Genomic DNA, 26545 nt, shown 5'->3' with positions numbered 1-26545 from the left:
TCTCCTCTCCTCCCTTGCTCTCAATTCCGTCCCATCTCTCTCCCCCCTTCATCTCTTCTTCTCACCTCCCCCTGTCCCACTTTCTCTCTTTCTCTGTCCACCAGCTCCCCCCCCCTCTTCTCTCCTCTCTATCCCCTTCTTCCCACTTCTCTCCCTCTGTCTATTTTCAGGTCTCCCCCTTCCTCCCCCCTTCCCCTTCTCTCTCAGGGTATTTTGGTGGTGTTCTTGACAAACTTGTCACTGAGTTGTGTGATGAGGTCAGCTAGTTCTCCGGTGGCCTGAGACTTCTCCTCCAGGAGCTCATAGCGCAGGCTGGAGATGTCCTGCTTGATCTCCTTCAGCTCACCTATAAGACACAAACACACACAGCCAGACAGTCACACACACACACACACACCAACACATATGAATGAAACATAACATAACAACGCCCTGACCTGAGTATTCTTTGTTTTCTTTATTGTTCTGGTTAGGTCAGGGTGTGACATGGGTGATGTTTGTGTTTTTGTACTGTCTATGGGTTTTGTAGGTTTATGGGGTTGTTTATCATCTAGGTGTTTATATGTCTATGGTTGCCTAGATTGGTTCTCAATTAGAGGCAGGTGTTTATCGTTGTCTCTGATTGGGAACCATATTTAGGCAGCCATCTGCTTTGGGTATTTTGTGGGTTATTGTCTATGTCTATGTGTTAGTTGCCTGTGTCTGCACTTATCATATATAGCTTCACGTTCGTTTTGCTATTTTTGTATAGTTTAAGTTTTCAAGTGTTCTTCGTTAAATAAATAAGAGGAATGTATTCTCATCACGCTGCGCCTTGGTCTCCTCTATACGACGAACGTGACAAAAACAAACGCAAAGAAACACACACATCAGTCTGGAGATGTCCACTATTACCTCATTACAAATCTTCAATTAAAAAACACATTTTTCAATTTTGCTCATAATAGTCTTCTTTAAGTCCAAAGTGATCTGTAGGATACAATACACACTCAGAACACCAACCCAGTCACACTCACACTGACAACAGCAATCCAGTCACTCACACTGACAACAGAAACCCAGTCACTCACAAGCACAACAGAAACCCAGTCACTCACAAGCACAACAGCAACCCAGTCACACTCACGACAGCAACCCAGTCACACTCACGACAGCAACCCAGTCACACACACGACAGCAACCCAGTCACACACACGACAGCAACCCAGTCACACACACGACAGCAACCCAGTCACACACACGACAGCAACCCAGTCACACACACGACAGCAACCCAGTCACACTCACGACAGCAACCCAGTCACACTCACGACAGCAACCCAGTCACACTCACGACAGCAACCCAGTCAAACTCAGGACAGCAACCCAGTCACACTCAGGACAGCAACCCAGTCACACTCAGGACAGCAACCCAGTCACACTCAGGACAGCAACCCAGTCACACTCAGGACAGCAACCCAGTCACACTCACGACAGCAACCCAGTCACACTCACGACAGCAACCCAGTCACACTCACGACAGCAACCCAGTTATACTCACACTGACAACAGCAATACAGTCACTCACAAGCACAACAGCAACCCAGTCACACTCACACTGACCACATCAACCCAGTCACCGTCACACTGACCACATCAACCTAGTCACAGTCACAACACTAACCCAGTCACACTCACAACACCAACCCAGTCACACTCAGAACACCAACCCAGTCACACTCACAACACCAACCCAGTCACACTGACCACATCAACCTAGTCACTCTCACACTGACCACATAACCCAAGTCACACTCACACTGACAACAGCAACCAAGTCACACTCACACTGACAACAGCAACCCAGTCACACTCACAACAGCATCCCAGTCACACTCACACTGACATCAGAAACCCAGTCACGCACACTGACCACAGATACCCAGTCACAGTCACAACACCAACCCAGTCACAGTCACACTGGCCACATCAACCTTGTCACTCTCACACTGACCACACCAACCCAGTCACAGCCACACTGACCACATCAACCCAGTCACAGTCACACTGACCACATCAACCCAGTCAGTCACACTGACCACATCAACCCAGTCAGTCACACTGACCACATCAACCCAGTCACACTCACAACACCAACCCAGTCACCCTCACACTGACCACATCAACCCAGTCACAGTCACACTGACCACATCAACCCAGTCACAGCCACAACACCAACCCCGTCACACTCACAACATCAACCCAGTCACACTCACAACATCAACCCAGTCACACTCACACTGACCACACCAACACAGTCACAATCCCACGGACCACACCAACCCAGTTACAATCACATTGACAACACCAACCCAGTCACATTCACAACATCAACCCAGTCACACTCCCACTGACCACACCAACCCAGTTACAATCACATTGACAACACCAACCCAGTCACACTCACAACATCAACCCAGTCACACTCACAACATCAACCCAGTCACACTCACAACATCAACCCAGTCACACTCCCACTGACCACACCAACCCAGTTACAATCACATTGACAACACCAACCCAGTCACACTCACAACATCAACCCAGTCACACTCACAACATCAACCCAGTCACACTCACAACATCAACCCAGTCACACTCCCACTGACCACACCAACCCAGTTACAATCACATTGACAACACCAACCCAGTCACACGCACAACAGCAACCCAGTCAGGCAGAATCTGGTGAGTTACATAAAGTCGACGTTAAAGGAGATTAGATCTTCACCTTCATTGACGTCATCATTCTCTCTGTCAACCTGAGCCTTCAGAACATACCGCTTAATGAGACGCTTCATGATCTTCTGTAGGAGGAGAGAGTGGAGAGAGGGATGAGGGGAGAGGAGGATGGGAGGAGAGTGGAGAGAGGGATGAAGGGAGAGGAGGATGGGAGGAGAGAGTGGAGAGAGGGATGAGGGGAGAGGAGGATGGGAGGAGAGTGCAGAGAGGGATGAGGGGAGAGGAGGATGGGAGGAGAGTGCAGAGAGGGATGAGGGGAGAGGAGGATGGGAGGAGAGTGCAGAGAGGGATGAGGGGAGAGGAGGATGGGAGGAGAGTGCAGAGAGGGATGAGGGGAGAGGAGGATGGGAGGAGAGTGCAGAGAGGGATGAGGGGAGAGGAGGATGGGAGGAGAGTGCAGAGAGGGATGAGGGGAGAGGAGGATGGGAGGAGAGTGGAGAGAGGGATGAGGGGAGAGGAGGATGGGAGGAGAGTGCAGAGAGGTGAGAAAATATGAAAGGGAGAGAAGAGGTGGAGAGGAGAGAGTTGGAGTTATGAAAGCTGAAAATATTATACTAGGTTATTATACGAAACTAAAACTAATCATGAGAAGACTATTTAGCAAACTGAAATAAAATAATTAACAAACCCATAAGAAAAACAAAACATTTACTGAAACTATTATCTCTGACCCCAAAAGGAATAAAACCCATCATGAATTATGTGAATGTTTTTATCTGATTTGTCTTACTTTGGGCAATACTCTAATGGAGTTTAAGATACTGAATGTGGTGGGTAAATGTGGATATGTTTCCAAAATGCCTTGCTTGTTCATCACTATTTAACCTTTATTTAACTCGGCAAGTCAGTTAAGAACAAATTCTTATTTACAATGTGATAAAGGAATTTATATGTTTAAAGTAATGAGTAAAGAATTCAACCCTGAAATCATATATTTGTATGAAATGTGTTAGAGTCAAAATTCCATAATGTGTGTATGACAACAGGAAAGAGGGCCCTTCCAAGGCCTCTAATTTAGAGAGGAACGGCGAGCTGGTAGAAAAGTGACAAAACTGTGTGTGTGTGTGTGTGTGTGTGTGTGTGTGTGTGCATTTTTGACTTCAGAGCTCTCTGAATAGAAAACTAGCCTATTGCAGAAAGGGGGCTTTGTCTAATTCTTCATTAACCAGGGTCTTATAAACTTCTGGGAATTGGTCAAAGCTATAGTGATAGTTGAGTTCAACCATTGTGATAAAAATTCTCAAGACACAATGACAGCCTTCCCAGGAACAGTGGGTTAACTGTGTTGTTCAGGAGCAGAATGACAGATTATTATGTTGTCAACTCTGGGATTCGATCCAGCAACATTTTGGTTACTGGCCCAATGCTCTTACCACTAGGCTACCTGCTGCCCTGAACTAGCAATAGCTATCATTAGCTAACAGGGGAAAAAAACTGCTAGGTGGCTAACAAATGCTAAAATGTATTAGATTGGTGTAAACATGGGAGAGAGACTTACCTTCAACATATTTTGTTTGCACCAGTCTTTGCGCTATTCCTTTAAATCCAAGTCACATCGAGATTGATTTTATAATTTAAACATAACCTAACCTTAGCTCCTGAGAACCCATAGGGTTCTCATTTGAACAATTGACCCCAGTGGGGCAACTGTACCAAATCAAATCAAATCAAATTTTATTTGTCACATACACATGGTTAGCAGATGTTAATGCGAGTGTAGCGAAATGCTTGTGCTTCTAGTTCCGACAATGCAGTGATAACCAACAAGTAATCTAACTAACAATTCCAAAACTACTGTCTTATACACAGTGTAAGGGGATAAGGAATATGTACATAAGGATATATGAATGAGTGATGGTACAGAGCAGCATACAGTAGATGGTATCGAGTACAGTATATACATATGAGATGAGTGTGTAGACAAAGTAAACAAAGTGGCATAGTTAAAGTGGCTAGTGATACATGTATTACATAAGGATGCAGTCGATGATGTAGAGTACAGTATATACGTATGCATATGAGATGAATAATGTAGGGTAAGTAACATTATATAAGGTAGCATTGTTTAAAGTGGCTAGTGATATATTTACATCATTTCCCATCACTTCCCATTATTAAAGTGGCTGGAGTTGGGTCAGTGTCAATGACAGTGTGTTGGCAGCAGCCACTCAATGTTAGTGGTGGCTGTTTAACAGTCTGATGGCCTTGAGATAGAAGCTGTTTTTCAGTCTCTAGGTTCCAGCTTTGATGCACCTGTACTGACCTCGGCTTCTGGATGATAGCGGGGTGAACAGGCAATGGTTTGGGTGGTTGATGTCCTTGATGATCTTTATGGCCTTCCTGTAACATCGGGTGGTGTAGGTGTCCTGGAGGGCAGGTAGTTTGCCCCCGGTGATGCGTTGTGCAGTCCTCACTACCCTCTGGAGAGCCTTACGGTTGAGGGCGGAGCAGTTGCCGTACCAGGCGGTGATACAGCCCGCCAGAATGCTCTCGATTGTGCATCTGTAGAAGTTTGTGAGTGTTTTGGTGACAAGCCAAATTTCTTCAGCCTCCTGAGGTTGAAGAGGCGCTGCTGTGCCTTCTTCACGACGCTGTCAGTGTGAGTGGACCAATTCAGTTTGTCTGTGATGTGTATGCCGAGGAACTTAAAACTAGCTACCCTCTCCACTACTGTTCCATCGATGTGGATAGGGGGTGTTCCCTCTGCTGTTTCCTGAAGTCCACAATCATCTCCTTAGTTTTGTTGACGTTGAGTGTGAGGTTATTTTCCTGACACCACACTCCGAGGGCCCTCACCTCCTCCCTGTAGGCCGTCTCGTCGTTGTTGGTAATCAAGCCTACCACTGTTGTGTCGTCCGCAAACTTGATGATTGAGTTGGAGGCGTGCGTGGCCACGCAGTCGTGGGTGAACAGGGAGTACAGGAGAGGGCTCAGAACGCACCCTTGTGGGGCCCCCGTGTTGAGGATCAGCGGGGAGGAGATGTTGTTACCAACACTTTATCTACACGTTGATAATTACTACGCTTGTGGAAACCTCAGAAATTCTACTTTCATATGTACCTTGAACACTCAGTTCATTTATCAACCAAAAATAATTTTATGAATACAAAAAAATATACTTATTATGCGTGTTTAACTCAAAGATTCCCGCTGAGGTTTTACATGGCACTTCCTGAGCTAATGGAAACTCGGGTGGGAACAAAAAACAACATCAGCTCGAAGCTGTGTTCAATAAAACATTAACTCTTTTACCACAGATTTCCAGAGGTTGTCTTTTGTAAAGTTATTTTGTGATGATAATTAAGTTGAGTGTTCAAGGTTTCCAAAACCGTGTTGCAATAATGGATAATTTTTTTCTAGACAGATCAAGTGTTTTCTTGACCAACTGACCAGCCAATCTAAAGGGACGTGGAATGACTCCAACGTAGCATTGGTGTCATGAAAAAAGACCTAACCTAACCTATGACCTGAACCATTACCATATGTCTTACTGCCCCCAGTTGGTAGAAGTGACGTAAAATTAACGCACAAAACTATACCATATACAAATCAAATCAAATCAAATCCTAGCCTCTCACACTTTCTGTCCCTAAGACTAAAACTGAAATTAAATAAAAAATTTAATGGAAACATTTGTATACAACTATAACTAAATACAACTAATATAAAAACAAAAAACTATAATAACATTGAAGCAGTGTTTGAAAAAGTACCCAATTGTCATACTTGAGTAAAGGTAAAGATACATTTATAAAAAATAACTGTCTTGTTAAATAAATGTGAAATTAAAATGTAAAAATTAAAAGGTAAAAGTGAAAGTCATCCAGTAAAATACTACTTGAGTAAAAGTATAAAAGTATTTGGTTTCAAATATACTGAAGTATCAAAAGTAAAAGCAAAAGTAGAAATAATTTCACATTCCTTATATTAACCAAACAAGACAGCACAATTTTATTTTTTATTTATTTTATTTACAGATAGCGAGGGGCACACTCCAAGTATTTGTGTTTAGTGAGTCCGCCAAATCAGAGTCTGTATGGATAACCAGGGATGTTCTCTTGATAAGTGTGTGAATTTGACAATTTTCCTGTCCTGCTAAGCATGGGAAATGTTTGACACTTTTGGGTGTAAAATGTATGGCGTAAAAAGCACATCATTTTCTTTAGGAATGTAGTGAAGTCAAAAGTAAAAGTTGTCGAAAAATATAAATAGTAAAGTAAAGTACAGATACCCCTCCAAAACTACTTAACTAGCACTTTAAGTATTTTTACTTACAGTTGAAGTCGGAAGTTTACATGGACTTAGGTTGGAGTCATTAAAACTCGTTTTTCAACCACTCCACAAATTTCCTGTTAGCAAACTATAGTTTTAGCAAGTCGGTTAAGACATCTACTTTGTGCACAACACAAGTCATTTTCCTAACAATTGTTTACAGACAGATTATTTCACTTATAATTCACTGTATCACACTTCCAAAGGGTCAGAAGTTTACATACACTAAGATGAATGTGCCTTTAAACGGCTTGGAAAATTCCAGACACTGATGTCATGTCTTTAGAAGCTTCGGATAGGCTAATTGACATCATTTGAGTCATTTGGTGTACCTGTGGATGTATATTCAAGGCCTATCTTCAAACTCAGTTGCCTCTTTGCTTGACATCATGGGAAAATTAAAATAAATCAGCCAAGACCTCAACGTTTTTTTAGACTTCCACAAGTCTGGTTCGTCCTTGGGAGCAATTTCCAAACACCTGAAAGTACCACGTTCATCTGTACAAACAATAGTACGCAAGTATAAACACCATGGGACCACGCAGCTGTCATACCGCTCAGGAAGGGAGATGCGTTCTGTCTCCTAGAGAGGAACGTACTTTGGTGCGAAAAGTGCAAATCAATCCCAAGCACGGGGTTGGCAGCAATCATGTTGTGGGGGTGCTTTGCTGCAGGAGGGACTGGTGCATTTCACAAAATAGATGTCATCATGAGGATGGAAAATTATGTGGGTATATTGAAGCAACATCTCAAGACATCTGTCAGGAAGTTAAAGCTTGGTCGCAAATGGGTCTTCCAAATGGACAATGACTCCAAGCATACTTCCAAAGTTGTGGCAAAATGGCTTAAAACTTCTTGAGGGCCGGTGGCAGTATTCGGTATTTCGGACACCGAGCTAGGATATGTATATAATTGGTAGTATTGGATAGAAAACACTCTGAAAATAAAATAATAAAAATAAAATAATGTAATGTCTGGCGAAAACCCGAGGAGAATCCATCCAGATTTTTTTTTTAGGTGTCTGCCCATCCAAATCCTTGCTTATGGGAAAATCAAAGGAATACCTCACAGATTGCAGTTCCTAGGGATTCCCCGAGATGTCAACAGTTTCAGTTTTGTTTTTTGAAAAATGAGCTAGAATTTGTAGTATTTCTAGGTGGCTCCCATTTTGACTGTAGTATTGTGGCGTGCATGGATGAGGACCCACACTTCGTTATTTATCTCCGGTAATGAACATACTATTCTCGGTCCTAAATGTGATTGTTTATTTACATATTATGGTACCTGAGGATTGATTAGAAACGTTGTTTGACTTTTTTGAACAAAGTTTATTGTCAACTTTTGGGATTCGTTTGTATGCATTTTGAAGGAGGGAAACAGGTGGATTACTGAATCAAATGCGCCAAATAACTGACTTTTTTAGGATATAAAGAAGGACTTTATTGAACAAAACAACAATTTCCTGTGTAGCTGGGACCCTTGGGATTGCAAACAGAGGAAGATCTTCAAGGGTAAGTGATTTATTCTATCGCTATTTCTGACTTTGGTGACACCTGTGCTGGAAAATGTTTGTACTGCTTTTGTACGTGGGGTGCTGTCCTCAGATAATTGCATGGTATGCTTTCGCCGTAAAGCCTTTTTGAAATCTGACAAAGCGGCTGGATTAACAAGAAGTTAAGCTTTTAAATGATGTAGGACACTTGAATTTTCATGAATGTTTAATATTACGATTTTGTATTTTGAATTTGGCGCGCTCCGATTTCATCGGATGTTGTCGAATTTGATCTCTCTATCCTTCTCTTTGATCACACTAAGAGGTTTAAGGACAATAAAGTCAAGGTATTGGAGTGGCCATCACAAAGCCCTGACCTCAATCCTATAGAAAATTTGTGGGCAAAACTGAAAAAGTGTGTCCGAGCAAGTAGTTCTACAATCCTGAATCGGTTACACCAGCTCTGCCAGGAGGAATCAGCCAAAATTCATCCAAATTATTGTGAGAAGCTTGTGGAAGGCTACCCAAAACATTTGACCCAAGTGAAACAATTTAAAGACGATGCTACCAAATACTAATTGAGTGTATGTATGTACATTTCTGACCCACTGAGAATATGATGAAAGAAATAAAAGCTGAAATAAACAATTCTCTCCACTATTGTTCTGACATTTTACATTTTTTAAATAAAGTGGTGATCCTAACTGACTTAAGACAGGGAATGTTTACTAGGATTAAATGTCAGGAATTGTGAAAAACTTAGTTTAACCTTTCTGGCACAGGTGTTCCGCTAGCAACCCACCTCGACAACATCCGGTGAAATTGTAGTGCGTGAAATTCAAATTACAGAAATATAATTATTTAACATTCATGAAGATACAAGTGTCATAGATCAAAATAAAGCTTCCCGTTTTGTTAATCCAGCCACTTTGTCAGATTTCAAAAAAGCTTTACGACGAAAGCATACCATGCAATTATCTGAGGACATCAAAGAACGCGCTCTCATCCACGCGCATGAAAACACTGCAGCCAAATTGGGAGACACTTAGAAAAACTACCAATTCTAGCTCATTGTTCCAAAAACCAGCCCGAAACTCTTTCTAAAGACTGTTGACATCTAGTGGAAGCCCTAGGAACTGCAATCTGGGAGGATTTTGCCTCATAATAAACATGACAGTCATTGGAAACAGTGGTAGGCTGAATTTTTTGTTGTTGTTGGATGGTTTGTCCTCTGGGTTTTGCCTGTCATATCAGCTCTGTTATACCCACAGACATTATTCTAACTGTTTAGAAACTTTAGATTGTTTTCTATCCAAATCTACCAATTATATGCATATCCTAGCTTCTGGGCCTGAGTAACAGGCAATTTTCTTTGGGCACTTTTCATCCGGACGTCAAAATACTACCCCCTAGCCCAAATAGGTTAAATGTATTTGGCTAGGTGTATGTATACTTCCGACTTCAACTGTAAGTATTTTACACCACTGCATGTGGATGCCTTAAAAGACCGACAATACTTGTAGCCCTGCATGCATTACATACACACTCACTGTGATAAGCTGGCCTGACATACCAAATGCAGTGTGTGTGTGTGTGTGTGTGTGTGTGTGTGTGTGTGTGTGTGTGTGTGTGTGTGTGTGTGTGTGTGTGTGTGTGTGTGTGTGTGTGTGTGTGTGTGTGTGTGTGTGTGTGTGTGTGTGTGTGTGTGTGTGTGTGGAATGTGTTTGTGTGTGTGCATGGATGTGTTTGTGTGTCAGGAGAAAGGCTTTTATAGAGAAGCAATATGTTGTGTGAGAGAATAGAATGACCTCTCACAACGGAGGAAGAGAGAAGATTTCCCATAGGGAAAAGGTGGAGGACAGAAAGACCTTCCCTCATTCCATTCCATCTATTGTCCCAATTCAGTCTCTTACTCCACACTCCTTTACTGGGCCATTACCCGCTTCCACTCACTCCATTTCTCTGTACCGCGTTAAACCGATATGCAGTCGGTCTCAACATCTATCTGTCTCGATAATTGTCTATTTCTCCCTGGCTCTATCATTCTCTTTCCTTCTGTGCCCCCCATTTCACTCTGACTTTTTCTCTCCCATTACCCTCCCACACCCCTCTTTCTTTCTTTCTTTCTTTCTTTCTTTCTTTCTTTCTTTCTTTCTTTCTTTCTTTCTTTCTTTCTTTCTTTCTTACCTGGTATCTGGTAGGGTGTTTGATAGGTTGTCTGAGAGTGGACTCCTCTCGTAGTCGACCATGGGCCTTGTAGCGTTCACCCTGCAAAGACACAACATGAGTTATACATATATAAACAGAAGAACAGCATCTAGATCAGGGCTCTCCAACCCTGTTCCTACACAGCTACTGTCCTGTCGGTTCACTCAAACCATAATACAGAAAACCTGATCCTAATAATTAGCTTGTTTATAAGCTGAATCAGGTTACTTACAACTGGGGTTGGAGTGAAGACCTACAGGAGGGTAGCTCTCCAGGAACAGGGTTGGAGTGAAAACCTACAGGAGGGTAGCTCTCCAGGAACAGGGTTGGAGTGAAAACCTACAGGAGGGTAGCTCTCCAGGAACAGGGTTGGAGTGAAGACCTACAGGAGGGTAGCTCTCCATGAACAGGGTTGGAGTGAAAACCTACAGGAGGGTAGCTCTCCAGGAACAGGGTTGGAGTGAAGACCTACAGGAGGGTAGCTCTCCATGAACAGGGTTGGAGTGAAAACCTACAGGAGGGTATCTTTCCAGGAACAGGGTTGGAGTGAAAACCTACAGGAGGGTAGCTCTCCAGGAACAGGGTTGGAGTGAAAACCTACAGGAGGGTAGCTCTCCAGGAACAGGGTTGGAGTGAAAACCTACAGGAGGGTAGCTCACCAGGAACAGGGTTGGAGAGTCCTGCTCTAAATCCAGGTGCTGGTATTGGCAGGAACAACTAGTATTCCCGAAATTCAGTATGCAGGAACAAATACTATTCAAATTTCAGTATGCAGCCTCCCGGGTGGCGCAGTGGTCTAAGGCACTGCATGTGCCACCAGAGTCTCTGGGTTCGAGCCCAGGCTCTGTTGCTGCCGGACGCGACCAGGAGGTCCATCGGGCGACGCACAATTTGCCTAGCGTCTTCCTGGTTAGGGAGGGTTTGGCTGGTAAGGAAATCCTTGTCTCATTGCGCACTAGCGACTCCTGTGGCGGGCCGGGCGCAGTGCGAGCTGACCAGGTCGCCAGGTGCGTGAGTTGGGAGTTGTAGCAATGAGACAAGATAGTAACTACTAACAATTGGATACCACAAAATTGGGGAGAAAAAGGGGGTAAAATTAAAATAAATAAATAAATAAATAAAATAATTTCAGTATGACTAGTATTCCGAAATTCAGTATGCAGGAACAACTAGTATTTAATATTCAGTATAAAGGAAGAATTGGTATTCCGAAATTCAGTATGCAGGAACAACTAGTATTCAGCATTCAGGAACAACTAGTATTCAATATTCAGTATGCAGGAACAACTACGATTCGAAATTCAGTATGCTGGAACAACTAGTATTCCGAAATTCTTTATGCAGGAATAACTAGTATTCAGTATTCAGGTTGCAGGAACAACTAATAGTCAAAATTCATTATGTAGGAACAACTAGTATTCAGCATTCAGGAAAAACTAGTATTCGATATTCAGTATGCAGGAACAACTAGTATTCAATATTCAGTATGCAGGAACCACTAGTATTCAATATTCAGTATGCAGGAACAACTAGTATTCAATATGCAGGAACGACAAGTATTCAGTATGCAGGAACAACTAGTAATCAATATTCAGTTTGGCAGGAATGATAAGAATTCAGCATTCAGTATGCAGGAACAACTAGTATTCAGATTGCAGGGACAACTAGTAATACATATTCAGTATGCAGGAACAACTAGTATTCAGAATGCAGGAACATCTAGTATTCAATATTCAGTTTGCAGGAACAACTAGTATTCAATATTCAGTATGCACGAACAACTAGTATTCAAAATTCAGTAGGCAGGAATGACAAGTATTCAGTATACAGTATGCAGGAACAACTACAGAAGACAGGTGATAAACCTTGACTTTAGTTAGTATTTATTTACATTGTTCATGTATATGAAGAGAAGTTAGCCACAACAACACAATATTAGGTATACTGTACATGAGAAGTCAGCCACAACAACACAAAATGAGCTACATATGAGGAGAAGTTAGCCACAACAACACAACATGAGCTATACATGAGCTATACATAAGGAGGAGTTAGCCAAAACAACACAACGTGAGCAATATATGAGGAGAAGTTAGCCACAACAACACAACATGAGCTATATATGAGGTGATGTCAGCCACAACAACATGAGCTATACTTGAGGACAAGTTAGAAACAACAACATGAGCTATATATGAGGAGGAGTTAGCCGCAACACCATTACATTATATATATATGAGAAGTTAGCCACAACAACACAACATGAGCTAAATATGAGGAGAAGTCAGCCTCAACATCATGAGCTATATTTGAGAACAATATAGCCACAGCAACATGAGCTAGACATGAGGAGGAGTTAGCCACAACAATACAACATGAGCTAAATATGAGGAGACGTTAGCCACAACAACACAACATGAGCTATACATAAGGAGGAGAAGTCAGTCAGAACAACAGAACATGAGATATACTGTATATAAGGAGAAGTCAGCCACAACAACACAACATGAACTATATATGAGGAGGAGTTAGCCACAACAACATGAGCTATACATGAGGAGAAGTTATCCAAACAACACAACATTAACTATGAGGAGAAAATAGCCGCAACAACACAACATTAACTATATATGAGGAGAAGTTATTCACAACACATCATGAACAATATATGAGGAGAAGTTAGCCACAACATGAGCTATAAATGAGGAGAAGTTAGCCACAACATGAGCTACATTTGAGGAGAGGTCAGCCACAACAACATGAGCTATATCTGTTGACAAGTTAGCCACAACAACAAGAGCTATATATGAGGAGTTAGCCACAAAAACACATCATGATCTATATGTGAGGAGTAGTTAGCCACAACAACATGAGCTATACATGAGAAGGAGTTAGCCACAAAAACACATCATGAACTATATATGAGGAGGAGTTAGCCACAACAACACAACATGAGCAATATTTGTTGACAAGATAGCCACAACAACATGAGCTATACATGAGGAGGAGTTAGCCACAACAAGACAACATAAGCTGTAAATGAGGAGAAGATATCCACAACAACACAAGCTGTAAATGAGGAGAAGATAGCCACAACAACATGAGCTATACAGTATATATGTAATAATAATAATATATGCCATTTAGCAGACGCTTTTATCCAAAGCGACTTACAGTCATGTGTGCATACATTCTACGTATGGGTGGTCCCGGGAATCAAACCCACTACCCTGGCGTTACAAGCGCCATGCTCTACCAACTGAGCTACAGAAGGACTACAGAAGCTACAGAAGGACCATACAGGAGTAGGAGAAGGACCATACAGGAGTAGGAGTCAGCCACAACAACACAACATGAGGTATATATGAGGTATATATGAGGAGAAGTTAGCCAGAAGTTAGCCACAACAAAACAACATGAGCTATATTTGAGGAGAAGTTAGCCCCAACATGACCTATAAATGAGGTGATGTCAGCCACAACAACATGAGCTATATCTGAGGAGAAGTTAGCCACAAGAACACAACATGAGCTATATATGAGGAGAAGTCATCCAAAACAACACAACATGAGCTATATATGATGAGAAGTTAGCCACATCAACACAACATGAGCTATACAGGAGGAGTTGGCCACAACCACACAACATGTTCTATATATGTGGAGAAGTCAGCCAAAACAACACGAGCTATATATGAGGAGAGTTTAGTCAAAACAACACAACATGAGCTACATATGAGGAGATGTTAGCCACAACAAGACAACATGAGCTATATATGAGGAGAAGTTAGCATCAACAACACAACATTAGCTATATATGAGGAGATGTTAGCCACAACAAGACAACATGAGCTATATATGAGGAGAAGTTAGCATCAACAACACAACATGAGCTATATATGAGGAGAGTTTAGTCAAAACAACACAACATGAGCTACATATGAGGAGATGTTAGCCACAACAAGACAACATGAGCTATATATGAGGAGAAGTTAGCCACAACAACACAACATGAGCTATATATGAGGAGAAGTTAGCCACAACAACACAACATGAGCTATATATGAGGAGAAGTTAGCATCAACAACACAACATGAGCTATATATGAGGAGAGTTTAGTCAAAACAACACAACATGAGCTACATATGAGGAGATGTTAGCCACAACAAGACAACATGAGCTATATATGAGGAGAAGTTAGCCACAACAACACAACATGAGCTATATATGAGGAGAAGTTAGCCACAACAAGACAACATGAGCTATATATGAGGAGAAGTTAGCATCAACAACACAACATGAGCTATATATGAGGAGAAGTTAGCCAAAACAACACAACATGAGCTATATATGAGGAGAAGTTAGCCACAACAACACAACATGAGCTATATATGAGGAGAAGTTAGCCACAACAACACAACATGAGCTATATATGAGGAGAAGTTAGCCACAACAACACAACATGAGCTATATATGAGGAGAAGTTAGCCACAACAACACAACATGAGCTATATATCAGAAGAGGTCAGCCACAACAACATGAGCTATACACAAGGAAGATTTATCCACAACAACACAACATAAGCTGTAATTGAGGAGAAGTTAGCCACAACACAACATGAACTATATATGAGGAGAATTTAGCCACAACAACATGAGCTATACTTGATGACCAGTTAGAAACAACAACATGAGCTATACTTGATGACCAGTTAGAAACAACAACATGAGCTATACTTGATGACCAGTTAGAAACAACAACATGAGCTATACTTGATGACCAGTTAGAAACAACAACATGAGCTATACTTGATGACCAGTTAGAAACAACAACATGAGCTATACTTGATGACCAGTTAGAAACAACAACATGAGCTATACTTGATGACCAGTTAGAAACAACAACATGAGCTATACTTGATGACCAGTTAGAAACAACAACATGAGCTATACTTGATGACCAGTTAGAAACAACAACATGAGCTATACTTGATGACCAGTTAGAAACAACAACATGAGCTATACTTGATGACCAGTTAGAAACAACAACACGAGCTATACTTGATGACCAGATAGAAACAACAACATGAGCAACATATGAGGAGGAGTTAGCCACAACAACATAACATTATATAAATATGAGAAGTTATCCTGCGGGACAGGTACAGGAAGGCAACAACAACTGCACGAGTTACACCAGGAACGCACAATCCCTCCATCAGTGCTCAGACTGTCCGCAATAGGCTGAGAGAGGCTGGACTGAGGGCTTGTAGGCCTGTTCTAAGGCAGGTCCTCACCAGACATCACCGGCAACACATTGCCTATGGGCACAAACCCACCATAGCTGGACCAGACAGGACTGGCAAAAAGTGCTCTTCAATGACGAGTCACGGTTTTGTCTCACCAGGGGGGGATGGTCGGATTCGCGTTTATTGTCGAAGGAATGAGCGTTACACAGAGGCCTGTACTCTGGAGCGGGATCGATTTGGAGGTGGAGGGTACGTCATGGTCTGGGGCGGTGTGTCACAGCATCATCGGACTGAACTTTTTGTCATTGCAGGCAATCTCAAAGCTGTGCGTTACATGGAAGACATCCTCCTCCCTCATGTGGTACCCTTCCTGCAGGCTCATCCTGATATGACCCTACAGCATGACCCTCCAGCATGACAAGTCATACTACTCTTTCTGTGCATGATTTCCTGCAAGACAGGAACATCAGTGTTCTGCCATGGCCAGCGAAGAGTCCGCATCGCAATCCCATTAAGCACGTCTGGGACCTGTTGGATCGGAGGGTGAGGGCTAGTGTCACGCCCTGCCCATAGAGATCCTTTTATTCTCTATGTTTGTTTGATTAGGGTGTGACTCGGGTGGGAAACTCTATGTTCTGTGTTTCTATGTTTTGGCCGGGTATGTTTCTCAATCAGGGACAGCTGTCTATTCTTGTCTCTGATTTGGAATCATACTTAGGCAGCCTTTTTATCCTTTTCTGTATTGGTGGGTAGTTGTCTTTGTTAGTGGCCTGTATAGCCCTAGTACGCTTCACGTTCGTTTTTGTTGTTTCTTGTTTTGTTGGCGACATTTATAATAAAGAAAAGTGGACGCTCACCACACTGCACCTTGGTTCGGTCATTTCCACGATTTCAACTAGCGTGACAGCTAGGGTCATTTCCCCCAGAAATGTCCGGGAACTTGCAGGACCCTTGGTAGAAGAGTGGGGTAACATCTCACAACAAGATCTGGCAAATCTGGTGCAGTCCATGAGGAGAAGATGCACTGCAGTACTTAATGCAGCTGGTGGCCACACCAGATACTGACTGTTGGTTTTGATTTTGACCACCCCTTTGTTCAGGGACAGATTATTCCATTTATGTTAGACACATGTCTGTGGAACTGGTTCAGTTTATGTCTCAGTTGTTGAATCTTGTTATGTTCATGCAAATATTTACACATGTTAAGTTTGCTGAAAATAAACGCAGTTGACAGTGAGAGGATGGTTCTTTTTTTGCTGGGTTCATGAGTTGAAGTCAGCCACAGCTACGCGAGCTATAGATGAGGAGTTAGCCACAACAACACAACATGTGCTGTATATGAGGAGAAGTCAGCCACAACAACACAACACGAGAATTTAGAGAGGAGGTTAGAGAGCATGAAAGCCAGATTAGTCACATATAGATATGTAAACCATAGAAAATAACAATCAAGGCTGGTCTAGCTTGTACCCCCACGGTCTGTGTTACCCTCAGTGAGGGCATGAATGCCGACCCCACTGCTATTGTGCATTTCCCTCCATTTTTGTCTCACCCTCCTTTCAATTTCTGTCATATTAGATGGAAATTCTCCGAAAAACATTTGACATGTTAAATGTAATATATGTTATATTTAATTGTGTGGTGCAAACATGATTCCTATGACCTTGGAATAATGTATATCGGGTTAGGGGAGGGTTTGGCCGGGGGTCTTTACAAGTAGGCTGCCATTGTAAATAAGGATTTGCTTTTAACTGACTTGCCTGGTTAAATAAAGGTCCACATAAGGCTGCCAAGCTTGGTATTGTCAATGGCATGACACCAAACTGTAATGGCTCCTGAAACCCCAGACAGACACCCACACACTAACTCATGCACTCACACACTCCCACAGACACACACGACTGCATGCACGCACGTACAGACACACACACACACAATCTCACTTGACATTTTGCTGATTTTCCAGAGGTGTAGTGGGAGTCTATGTATCGATTGCTCACCTCCTGCTCAGTTCTGTTCCATAGTCAAGCCATTAGGTCTCTGCATACCCATAGATGCAGTTCTATGATACATCCTGAAGCATTTGAAAAACAGGTAACTGTCAAGATATGCGTGAAGGGCTGTAGGAAGTCAGGTGCAGGAGAGCAGATATTTGGTAGCAAAACGGAGCCTTTTATTTGGCGAACCAAAAGCACATGGCACAAATGAACACGAAATACAAATACGGGTTGAACATAACCCAGTACAACCAGCCTAACGTGCGCATACATGAAAACAGAATAAACAATACCATACAAAGACATGGGGGAAACAGAGGGTTAAATACACATCACGTAATGAGGGAAATGAGAACCAGGTGTGTGGGAAAACGAGACAAAACAAATGGAAAATTAAAAATGGATCGGCGATGGCTAGAAGACCAGCGACGTCGACCGCCGAACACCGCCCAACCAAGGAAAGGCTTCGACTTCGGGAGAAGTCATGACAGTAACTGTCAAAATAAAGGAAACACCAACATAAAGTGTCTTAATAGGGTGTTATGCCACCATGAGCCACCAGAACAGCTTCAATGCGCCTTGGCATAGATTCTACAAGTGTCTGGAACTCTATTGGTGGGAAGCGACACCATTTTTGCACGAGAAATTCCATAATTTGTTGTTTTGTTGATGGTGGTGGAAAACGCTGTTTCAGATGTTGCTCCAGAATCTCCTATAAGTGTTCAATTGGGTTCAGACCTGGTGACAGACACACACACACACACACATAAAAACACATGCACAAACACACACGCACAAACACACACCCTTTAAACCCCCTATGCTCTTTGAGACCCCTGTTTCAAAGTCACTGAGATCTCTTCTTCTAGCCTCCCACCCTGGACGTTCAGCTGTGTCTTGGGAAGACAGATTAACCCAGGATCAAATTCTCACCTGGTATTCCAATAAGGTTAACAAACAAAACATTTTTTAAATGTCTTATCATCTTATTATGAAAATAGCTTCGTATCAGGTCAAACTCCTACTAGCATCTACAATATCTATTGACACAATTAGGGTTTCACTTTGACCTTTGTCCTCTCCCCTCTGGCCTTGAATCGTGAGTTGAGCATGCCCATCTCCAACTCGTTGTCGTGGCGAAGGTCCTTGGCCTTGCAGAGGTGAACAAGGCCGGCCTTGGTGCGGAGGACAAGGTAATACCAGGACTTGGGAGACGGCACCATGTTGAAGGGAGCGGGCAGAGTACGACCCTCGTCAAAGTAGGACATCCACAGCTTGGCACGGGCAAACTTCCACTCTACATCTGCATCTGTCTAGAGGGGACAAACACGCGTGTAGAAATTGACACAAACAAACAAATGGATGCACAAACGTAAACACACGCATATTGGTTGCATCATTGCACAGGCACATGTGATTAACAATATTTCCCATTAAATATACTGTACATTGCTTTGGCTAAACATGTCTTAAATTAAAAGGACCCTACTAGGATTATACATTAACATACAAAATGGAATAATTTCTGATGAATTAGTTATTAATAGGACTGACTTCTATATGAATGGATTATTAATAGGACTGACCTCTATATGAATGGGTAATTAATATGACTGACTTCTATATGAATAGGACTGGGTTATTAATAGGACTGACCTTTATATCAATAGGAATGCGTTATTAATAGGACTGACCTCTATATGAATGAGTTATTATTAGGACTGACCTCTATATGAATGAGTTATTATTAGGACTGACCTCTATATGAATTATTTAGGCTCAGTGTTTGTTTTGCTGACCTCTATATGGTTATTAATATGACTGACCTCTATATGAATGAGTTATTATTAGGACGGACCTCTATATGGATGAGTTATTATTAGGACTGACCTCTATATGAATGAGTTACTAATAGGACTGATTATTAGTAGCACTGACCTCTATATGAATGAGTTACTAATAGGACTGACTATTAGTAGCACTGACCTCTATATGAACAGGTGGTTATTAGGACGGACCTCTATATGAATGAGTTATTATTAGGACGGACCCCTATATGGATGAGTTATTATTAGGACGGACCTCTATATGGATGAGTTATTATTAGGACGGACCTCTATATGAATAAGTTATTATTAGGACTGACCTCTATATGAATGAGTTATTATTAGGACGGACCTCTATATGGATGAGTTATTATTAGGATGGACCTCTATATGGATGAGTTATTATTAGGACGGACCTCTATATGGATGAGTTATTATTAGGACGGACCTCTATATGGATGAGTTATTATTAGAACGGACCTCTATATGAATTAGTTATTATTAGGACGGACCTCTATATGAATGAGTTACTAATAGGACTGACTATTAATAGGACTGACCTCTACATGAATTAGTTATTAATAGGACTTACCATCTAAATTAATGGGATATTAATAGGACTGAGGTCTGAGATATGAATGCGTTATTTTTAGGACTGACCTCTATATGAATGGGTTATTAATAGGTCTGACCTCTATATGAATGGGTTATTAATAGGTCTGACCTCTATATGAATGGGTTATTAATATGACTGACCTCTATATGAATACGTTATTAATAGGACTGACTTCTGAGATATGAATTGAATGGGTCATTAATAGGACTGATCTCTATGTGGATGAGTTATTAATAGGACTGACCTTTATATGAATCAGTTATTAAAAATACTGACCTCTATATGAATGATTTATTAAGACAAACCTCTATATGAATGAGTTATTAATAGGACTGACCTCTATATGAATGAGTTATTATTAGGACGGACCACTGTGAATGAGTTATTTATAAGACTGACCTCAATATGAATGGGTTATTAATAGGACTGACCTCTATATGAATGAGTTATTAAAAATTTGGACCTTTATATGAATGATTTATTAATAAGACCGACGTCTATATGAATTAGTTATTAATAAGAATGACCTTTATATGAATGAGTTACTAATAAGACCGACCTCTATATGAATGAGTTATTAATAGGACTGACCTCTATATGAATGAGTTACTAATAGGACTGACCTCTACATGAATGAGTTATTATTAGGATGGACCGCTGTGAATGAGTTTTTAAAAATTCTGACCTTTATATGAATGATTTATTAATAAGACCGACGTCTATATGAATTAGTTATTAATAAGAATCACCTTTATATGAATGAGTTACGAATAAGACCGACCTCTATATGAATGAGTTATTAATAGGACTGACCTCTATCTCCTGGTAGGAGCTGTTGATCATAGCGATGAGCATGTTGAGTAGAACCACCACCATGGTGACGTTATAGACCCCGTAGAGCACATAACCAATGTTCTCTATAAACTTATGGTCATACTTCAGGACCACGGAGATCACCTCCGACAGACCAAAGATGGACCAGAACAGGGTCTTAAAGCTCTCCTCCACCCTGGGGAAGGAAGGAACGAACGAACGAACGAACGAACAGACGCACAGACGCACAGGCACAGACGACAGACGACAGACGCACAGACGCACAGACGCACAGACGCACAGACGCACAGACGCACAGACGCACAGACAGACAGAGACGCACAGACAGCACAGACGCACAGACGCACAGACGCACAGACGCACAGACGCACAGACGCACAGACGCACAGACAGACAGACAGACAGACAGACAGACACTCTCCAGGTGAGTCTTTAAACCACAGTATGGTGTAATGTATAGAGTTTATGAGCTGGCACTGATGAAATAGTTCCAACACATTATACCCCCACCAGGACATTATCCCCCCACCAGGACATTATCCCCCCACCAAGACATTATCCCCCACCAAGACATTATCCCCCCCCCGCAAAGACATTATCTCCCCAAGACATTATCCCACCCACCAGGACATTATCCCACCCACCAGGACATTATCCCCCGACCAAGACAGTATCCCCCACCAGGGCATTATCCCCCCACTAAGACATGATCCCCCTCACCAGGACATTATCCCCCCACCAGGACATTATCCCCCCCCACCAAGACATTATCTTTTAGCCACAGTGCTATAGCTAACTTTCTGGTTGAGGGGCTTTTGAATAAGCAAAACAAACAGTGAGCCTAAAGAACACAGACATTTGGCCTCAGTTCTGTAAATACATATTCAATCAGTGGCAGAGCTGGAGGAAGGGAGAAAAGGGAGGAGAAATGATGACAGAAGCCTGTGTGTCCTTTCCACTTTCAGAGCACACACAAATCCACACACCCTCGGCAGTGAAGTTTACTGGTATCTCCTCAGAGTGAATCTCTCTCTCTCTCTCTCTCTCTACTCTCTCTCTCGCTCTCTCTCTCGCTCTCTCTCTCTCTCTCTCTCTCTCTCGCTCTCTCTCTCGCTCTCTCTCGCTCTCTCTCTCGCTCTCTCTCTCGCTCTCTCTCGCTCTCTCTCTCTCTCTCTCTCTCTCTCGCTCTCTCTCTCTCGCTCTCTCTCTCTCTCGCTCTCTCTCTCGCTCTCTCTCTCTCTCTCTCTCTCTCTCTCTCTCTGCTCTCTCTCTCTCTCTGTGTGTAGAAATGGATTGACATTATTAGGCAGGGAAATGGATTGACATTATTAGGCAGGGAAATGGATTGACATTATTAGGCAGGGAAATGGATTGACATTATTAGGCAGGGAAATGGATTGACATTATTAGGCAGGGAAATGGATTGACATATTATTAGGTAGGGAAATGGATTGACATTATTAGGCAGGGAAATGGATTGACATATTATTAGGCAGGGAAAGGGATAGACATTGACATTATTAGGCAGGGAAATGGATTGACATTATTAGGCAGGAAATTGATTGACATTATTAGGCAGGGAAATGGATTGACATATTATTAGGTAGGGAAAGGGATAGAAATGGATTGATATTATTAGGTAGGGAAATGGATTGATATTATTGGAAATGGATTGACATTATTAGGCAGGGAAATGGATTGACATATTATTAGGTAGGGAAATGGATTGACATTATTAGGCAGGGAAATGGATTGACATATTATTAGGCAGGGAAAGGGATAGAAATGGATTGACATTATTAGGCAGGGAAATGGATTGACATTATTAGGCAGGGAAATGGATTGACATATTATTAGGCAGGGAAATGGATTGACATATTATTAGGCAGGGAAAGGGATAGAAATGGATTGACATTATTAGGCAGGGAAAGGGATTGACATTATTAGGCAGGGAAATGGATTGACATATTATTAGGCAGGGAAATGGATTGACATATTATTAGGCAGGGAAATGGATAGATATAGATTGACATATTATTAGGCAGGGAAATGGATTGACATATTATTAGGTAGGGAAATGGATTGACATATTATTAGGTAGGGAAATGGATAGATATAGATTGACATATTATTAGGCAGGGAAATGGATTGACATATTATTAGGTAGGGAAATGGATTGACATTATTAGGTAGGGAAATGGATTGACATTATTAGGCAGGGAAATGGATTGACATATTATTAGGCAGGGAAAGGGATAGAAATGGATTGATATTATTAGGCAGGGAAATGGATTGACATATTATTAGGCAGGGAAATGGATTGACATATTATTAGGCAGGGAAAGGGATAGAAATGGATTGACATTATTAGGCAGGGAAAGGGATTGACATTATTAGGCAGGGAAATGGATTGACATATTATTAGGCAGGGAAATGGATAGATATAGATTGACATATTATTAGGCAGGGAAATGGATTGACATATTATTAGGTAGGGAAATGGATTGACATATTATTAGGTAGGGAAATGGATAGATATAGATTGACATATTATTAGGCAGGGAAATGGATTGACATATTATTAGGTAGGGAAATGGATTGACATTATTAGGTAGGGAAATGGATTGACATTATTAGGCAGGGAAATGGATTGACATATTATTAGGTAGGGAAATGGATTGACATTATTAGGCAGGGAAATGGATTGACATATTATTAGGCAGGGAAAGGGATAGAAATGGATTGATATTATTAGGCAGGGAAATGGATTGACATATTATTAGGCAGGGAAATGGATTGACATATTATTAGGCAGGGAAAGGGATAGAAATGGATTGACATTATTAGGCAGGGAAAGGGATTGACATTATTAGGCAGGGAAATGGATTGACATATTATTAGGCAGGGAAATGGATTGACATATTATTAGGCAGGGAAATGGATAGATATAGATTGACATATTATTAGGCAGGGAAATGGATTGACATATTATTAGGTAGGGAAATGGATTGACATATTATTAGGTAGGGAAATGGATAGATATAGATTGACATATTATTAGGCAGGGAAATGGATTGACATATTATTAGGTAGGGAAATGGATTGACATTATTAGGTAGGGAAATGGATTGACATTATTAGGTAGGGAAATGGATTGACATATTATTAGGTAGGGAAATGGATTGACATTATTAGGCAGGGAAATGGATTGACATATTATTAGGCAGGGAAAGGGATAGAAATGGATTGATATTATTAGGCAGGGAAATGGATTGACATATTATTAGGCAGGGAAATGGATTGACATATTATTAGGCAGGGAAAGGGATAGAAATGGGTTGACATTATTAGGCAGGAAAGGGATAGAAATGGATTGACATTATTAGGCAGGGAAATGGATTGACATTATTAGGCAGGGAAATGGATAGAAATGGATTGACATTATTAGGCAGGGAAATGGATTGACATTATTAGGCAGGGAAATGGATTGACATATTATTAGGCAGGAAATGGATTGACATATTATTAGGCAGGGAAATGGATTGACATATTATTAGGCAGGGAAAGGGATAGAAATGGATTGATATTATTAGGTAGGGAAATGGATTGACATTATTAGGCAGGGAAAGGGATAGAAATGGATTGACATTATTAGGCAGGGAAATGGATTGACATTATTAGGCAGGGAAATGGATAGAAATGGATTGACATTATTAGGCAGGGAAATGGATTGACATTATTAGGCAGGGAAATGGATTGACATATTATTAGGCAGGGAAATGGATTGACATATTATTAGGCAGGGAAAGGGATAGAAATGGATTGATATTATTAGGCAGGGAAAGGGATAGAAATGGATTGACATTATTAGGCAGGGAAATGGATTGACATTATTAGGCAGGGAAATGGATTGACATATTATTAGGCAGGGAAATGGATTGACATATTATTAGGCAGGGAAATGGATAGATATAGATTGACATATTATTAGGCAGGGAAATGGATTGACATATTATTAGGTAGGGAAATGGATTGACATTATTAGGTAGGGAAATGGATTGACATTATTAGGTAGGGAAATGGATTGACATATTATTAGGCAGGGAAATGGATTGACATTATTAGGTAGGGAAATGGATTGACATATTATTAGGCAGGGAAATGGATTGACATTATTAGGTAGGGAAATGGATAGATATAGATTGACATATTATTAGGCAGGGAAATGGATAGATATAGATTGACATATTATTAGGCAGGAAATGGATTGACATATTATTAGGCAGGGAAATGGATTGACATTATTAGGTAGGGAAATGGATAGATATAGATTGACATATTATTAGGCAGGGAAATGGATAGATATATTATTAGGTAGGGAAATGGATTGACATTATTAGGTAGGGAAATGGATTGACATTATTAGGCAGGGAAATGGATTGACATATTATTAGGTAGGGAAATGGATTGACATTATTAGGCAGGGAAATGGATTGACATATTATTAGGCAGGGAAAGGGATAGAAATGGATTGATATTATTAGGCAGGGAAATGGATTGACATATTATTAGGCAGGGAAATGGATTGACATATTATTAGGCAGGGAAAGGGATAGAAATGGGTTGACATTATTAGGCAGGGAAAGGGATAGAAATTGATTGACATTATTAGGCAGGGAAAGGGATAGAAATGGATTGACATTATTAGGCAGGGAAATGGATTGACATTATTAGGCAGGGAAATGGATAGAAATGGATTGACATTATTAGGCAGGGAAATGGATTGACATTATTAGGCAGGGAAATGGATTGACATATTATTAGGCAGGGAAATGGATTGACATATTATTAGGCAGGGAAAGGGATAGAAATGGATTGATATTATTAGGTAGGGAAATGGATTGACATTATTAGGCAGGGAAAGGGATAGAAATGGATTGACATTATTAGGCAGGAAATGGATTGACATTATTAGGCAGGGAAATGGATAGAAATGGATTGACATTATTAGGCAGGGAAATGGATTGACATTATTAGGCAGGGAAATGGATTGACATATTATTAGGCAGGGAAATGGATTGACATATTATTAGGCAGGGAAAGGGATAGAAATGGATTGATATTATTAGGCAGGGAAAGGGATAGAAATGGATTGACATTATTAGGCAGGGAAATGGATTGACATTATTAGGCAGGGAAATGGATTGACATATTATTAGGCAGGGAAATGGATTGACATATTATTAGGCAGGGAAATGGATAGATATAGAT

At 41.2% G+C, this 26545-nt stretch overlaps 1 protein-coding gene across 2 annotated transcripts in view; it reads right to left on the bottom strand.

The window, feature by feature from the left end:
* Positions 1-203: 203 nt before the first annotated feature.
* The window catches only part of LOC118363960 (short transient receptor potential channel 7), a 60716-nt gene continuing 34374 nt past the window's right edge, over positions 204-26545 (bottom strand). Inside the window, exons 7-11 of one of the 2 annotated variants that reach the window (XM_052488222.1) lie at positions 21254-21449; positions 19069-19311; positions 10733-10813; positions 2771-2846; positions 204-346 (exon numbers count right to left, since the gene is read on the bottom strand). In XM_052488222.1, the coding sequence (XP_052344182.1) occupies positions 204-346; positions 2771-2846; positions 10733-10813; positions 19069-19311; positions 21254-21449 (739 nt within the window). Of the gene's footprint in view, positions 347-2770; positions 2847-10732; positions 10814-18163; positions 18737-19068; positions 19312-21253; positions 21450-26545 lie in introns of those variants that run through there. The other variant, XM_052488224.1, reaches the window with a different exon arrangement.

Source organism: Oncorhynchus keta, chromosome 30 (genome assembly GCF_023373465.1).
Source record: "Oncorhynchus keta strain PuntledgeMale-10-30-2019 chromosome 30, Oket_V2, whole genome shotgun sequence".
NCBI classification, from domain to species: domain Eukaryota; kingdom Metazoa; phylum Chordata; class Actinopteri; order Salmoniformes; family Salmonidae; genus Oncorhynchus; species Oncorhynchus keta.
Note: the sequence above shows the minus strand (reverse complement) of the source record. Positions and strands in the feature narration are given on the sequence as shown.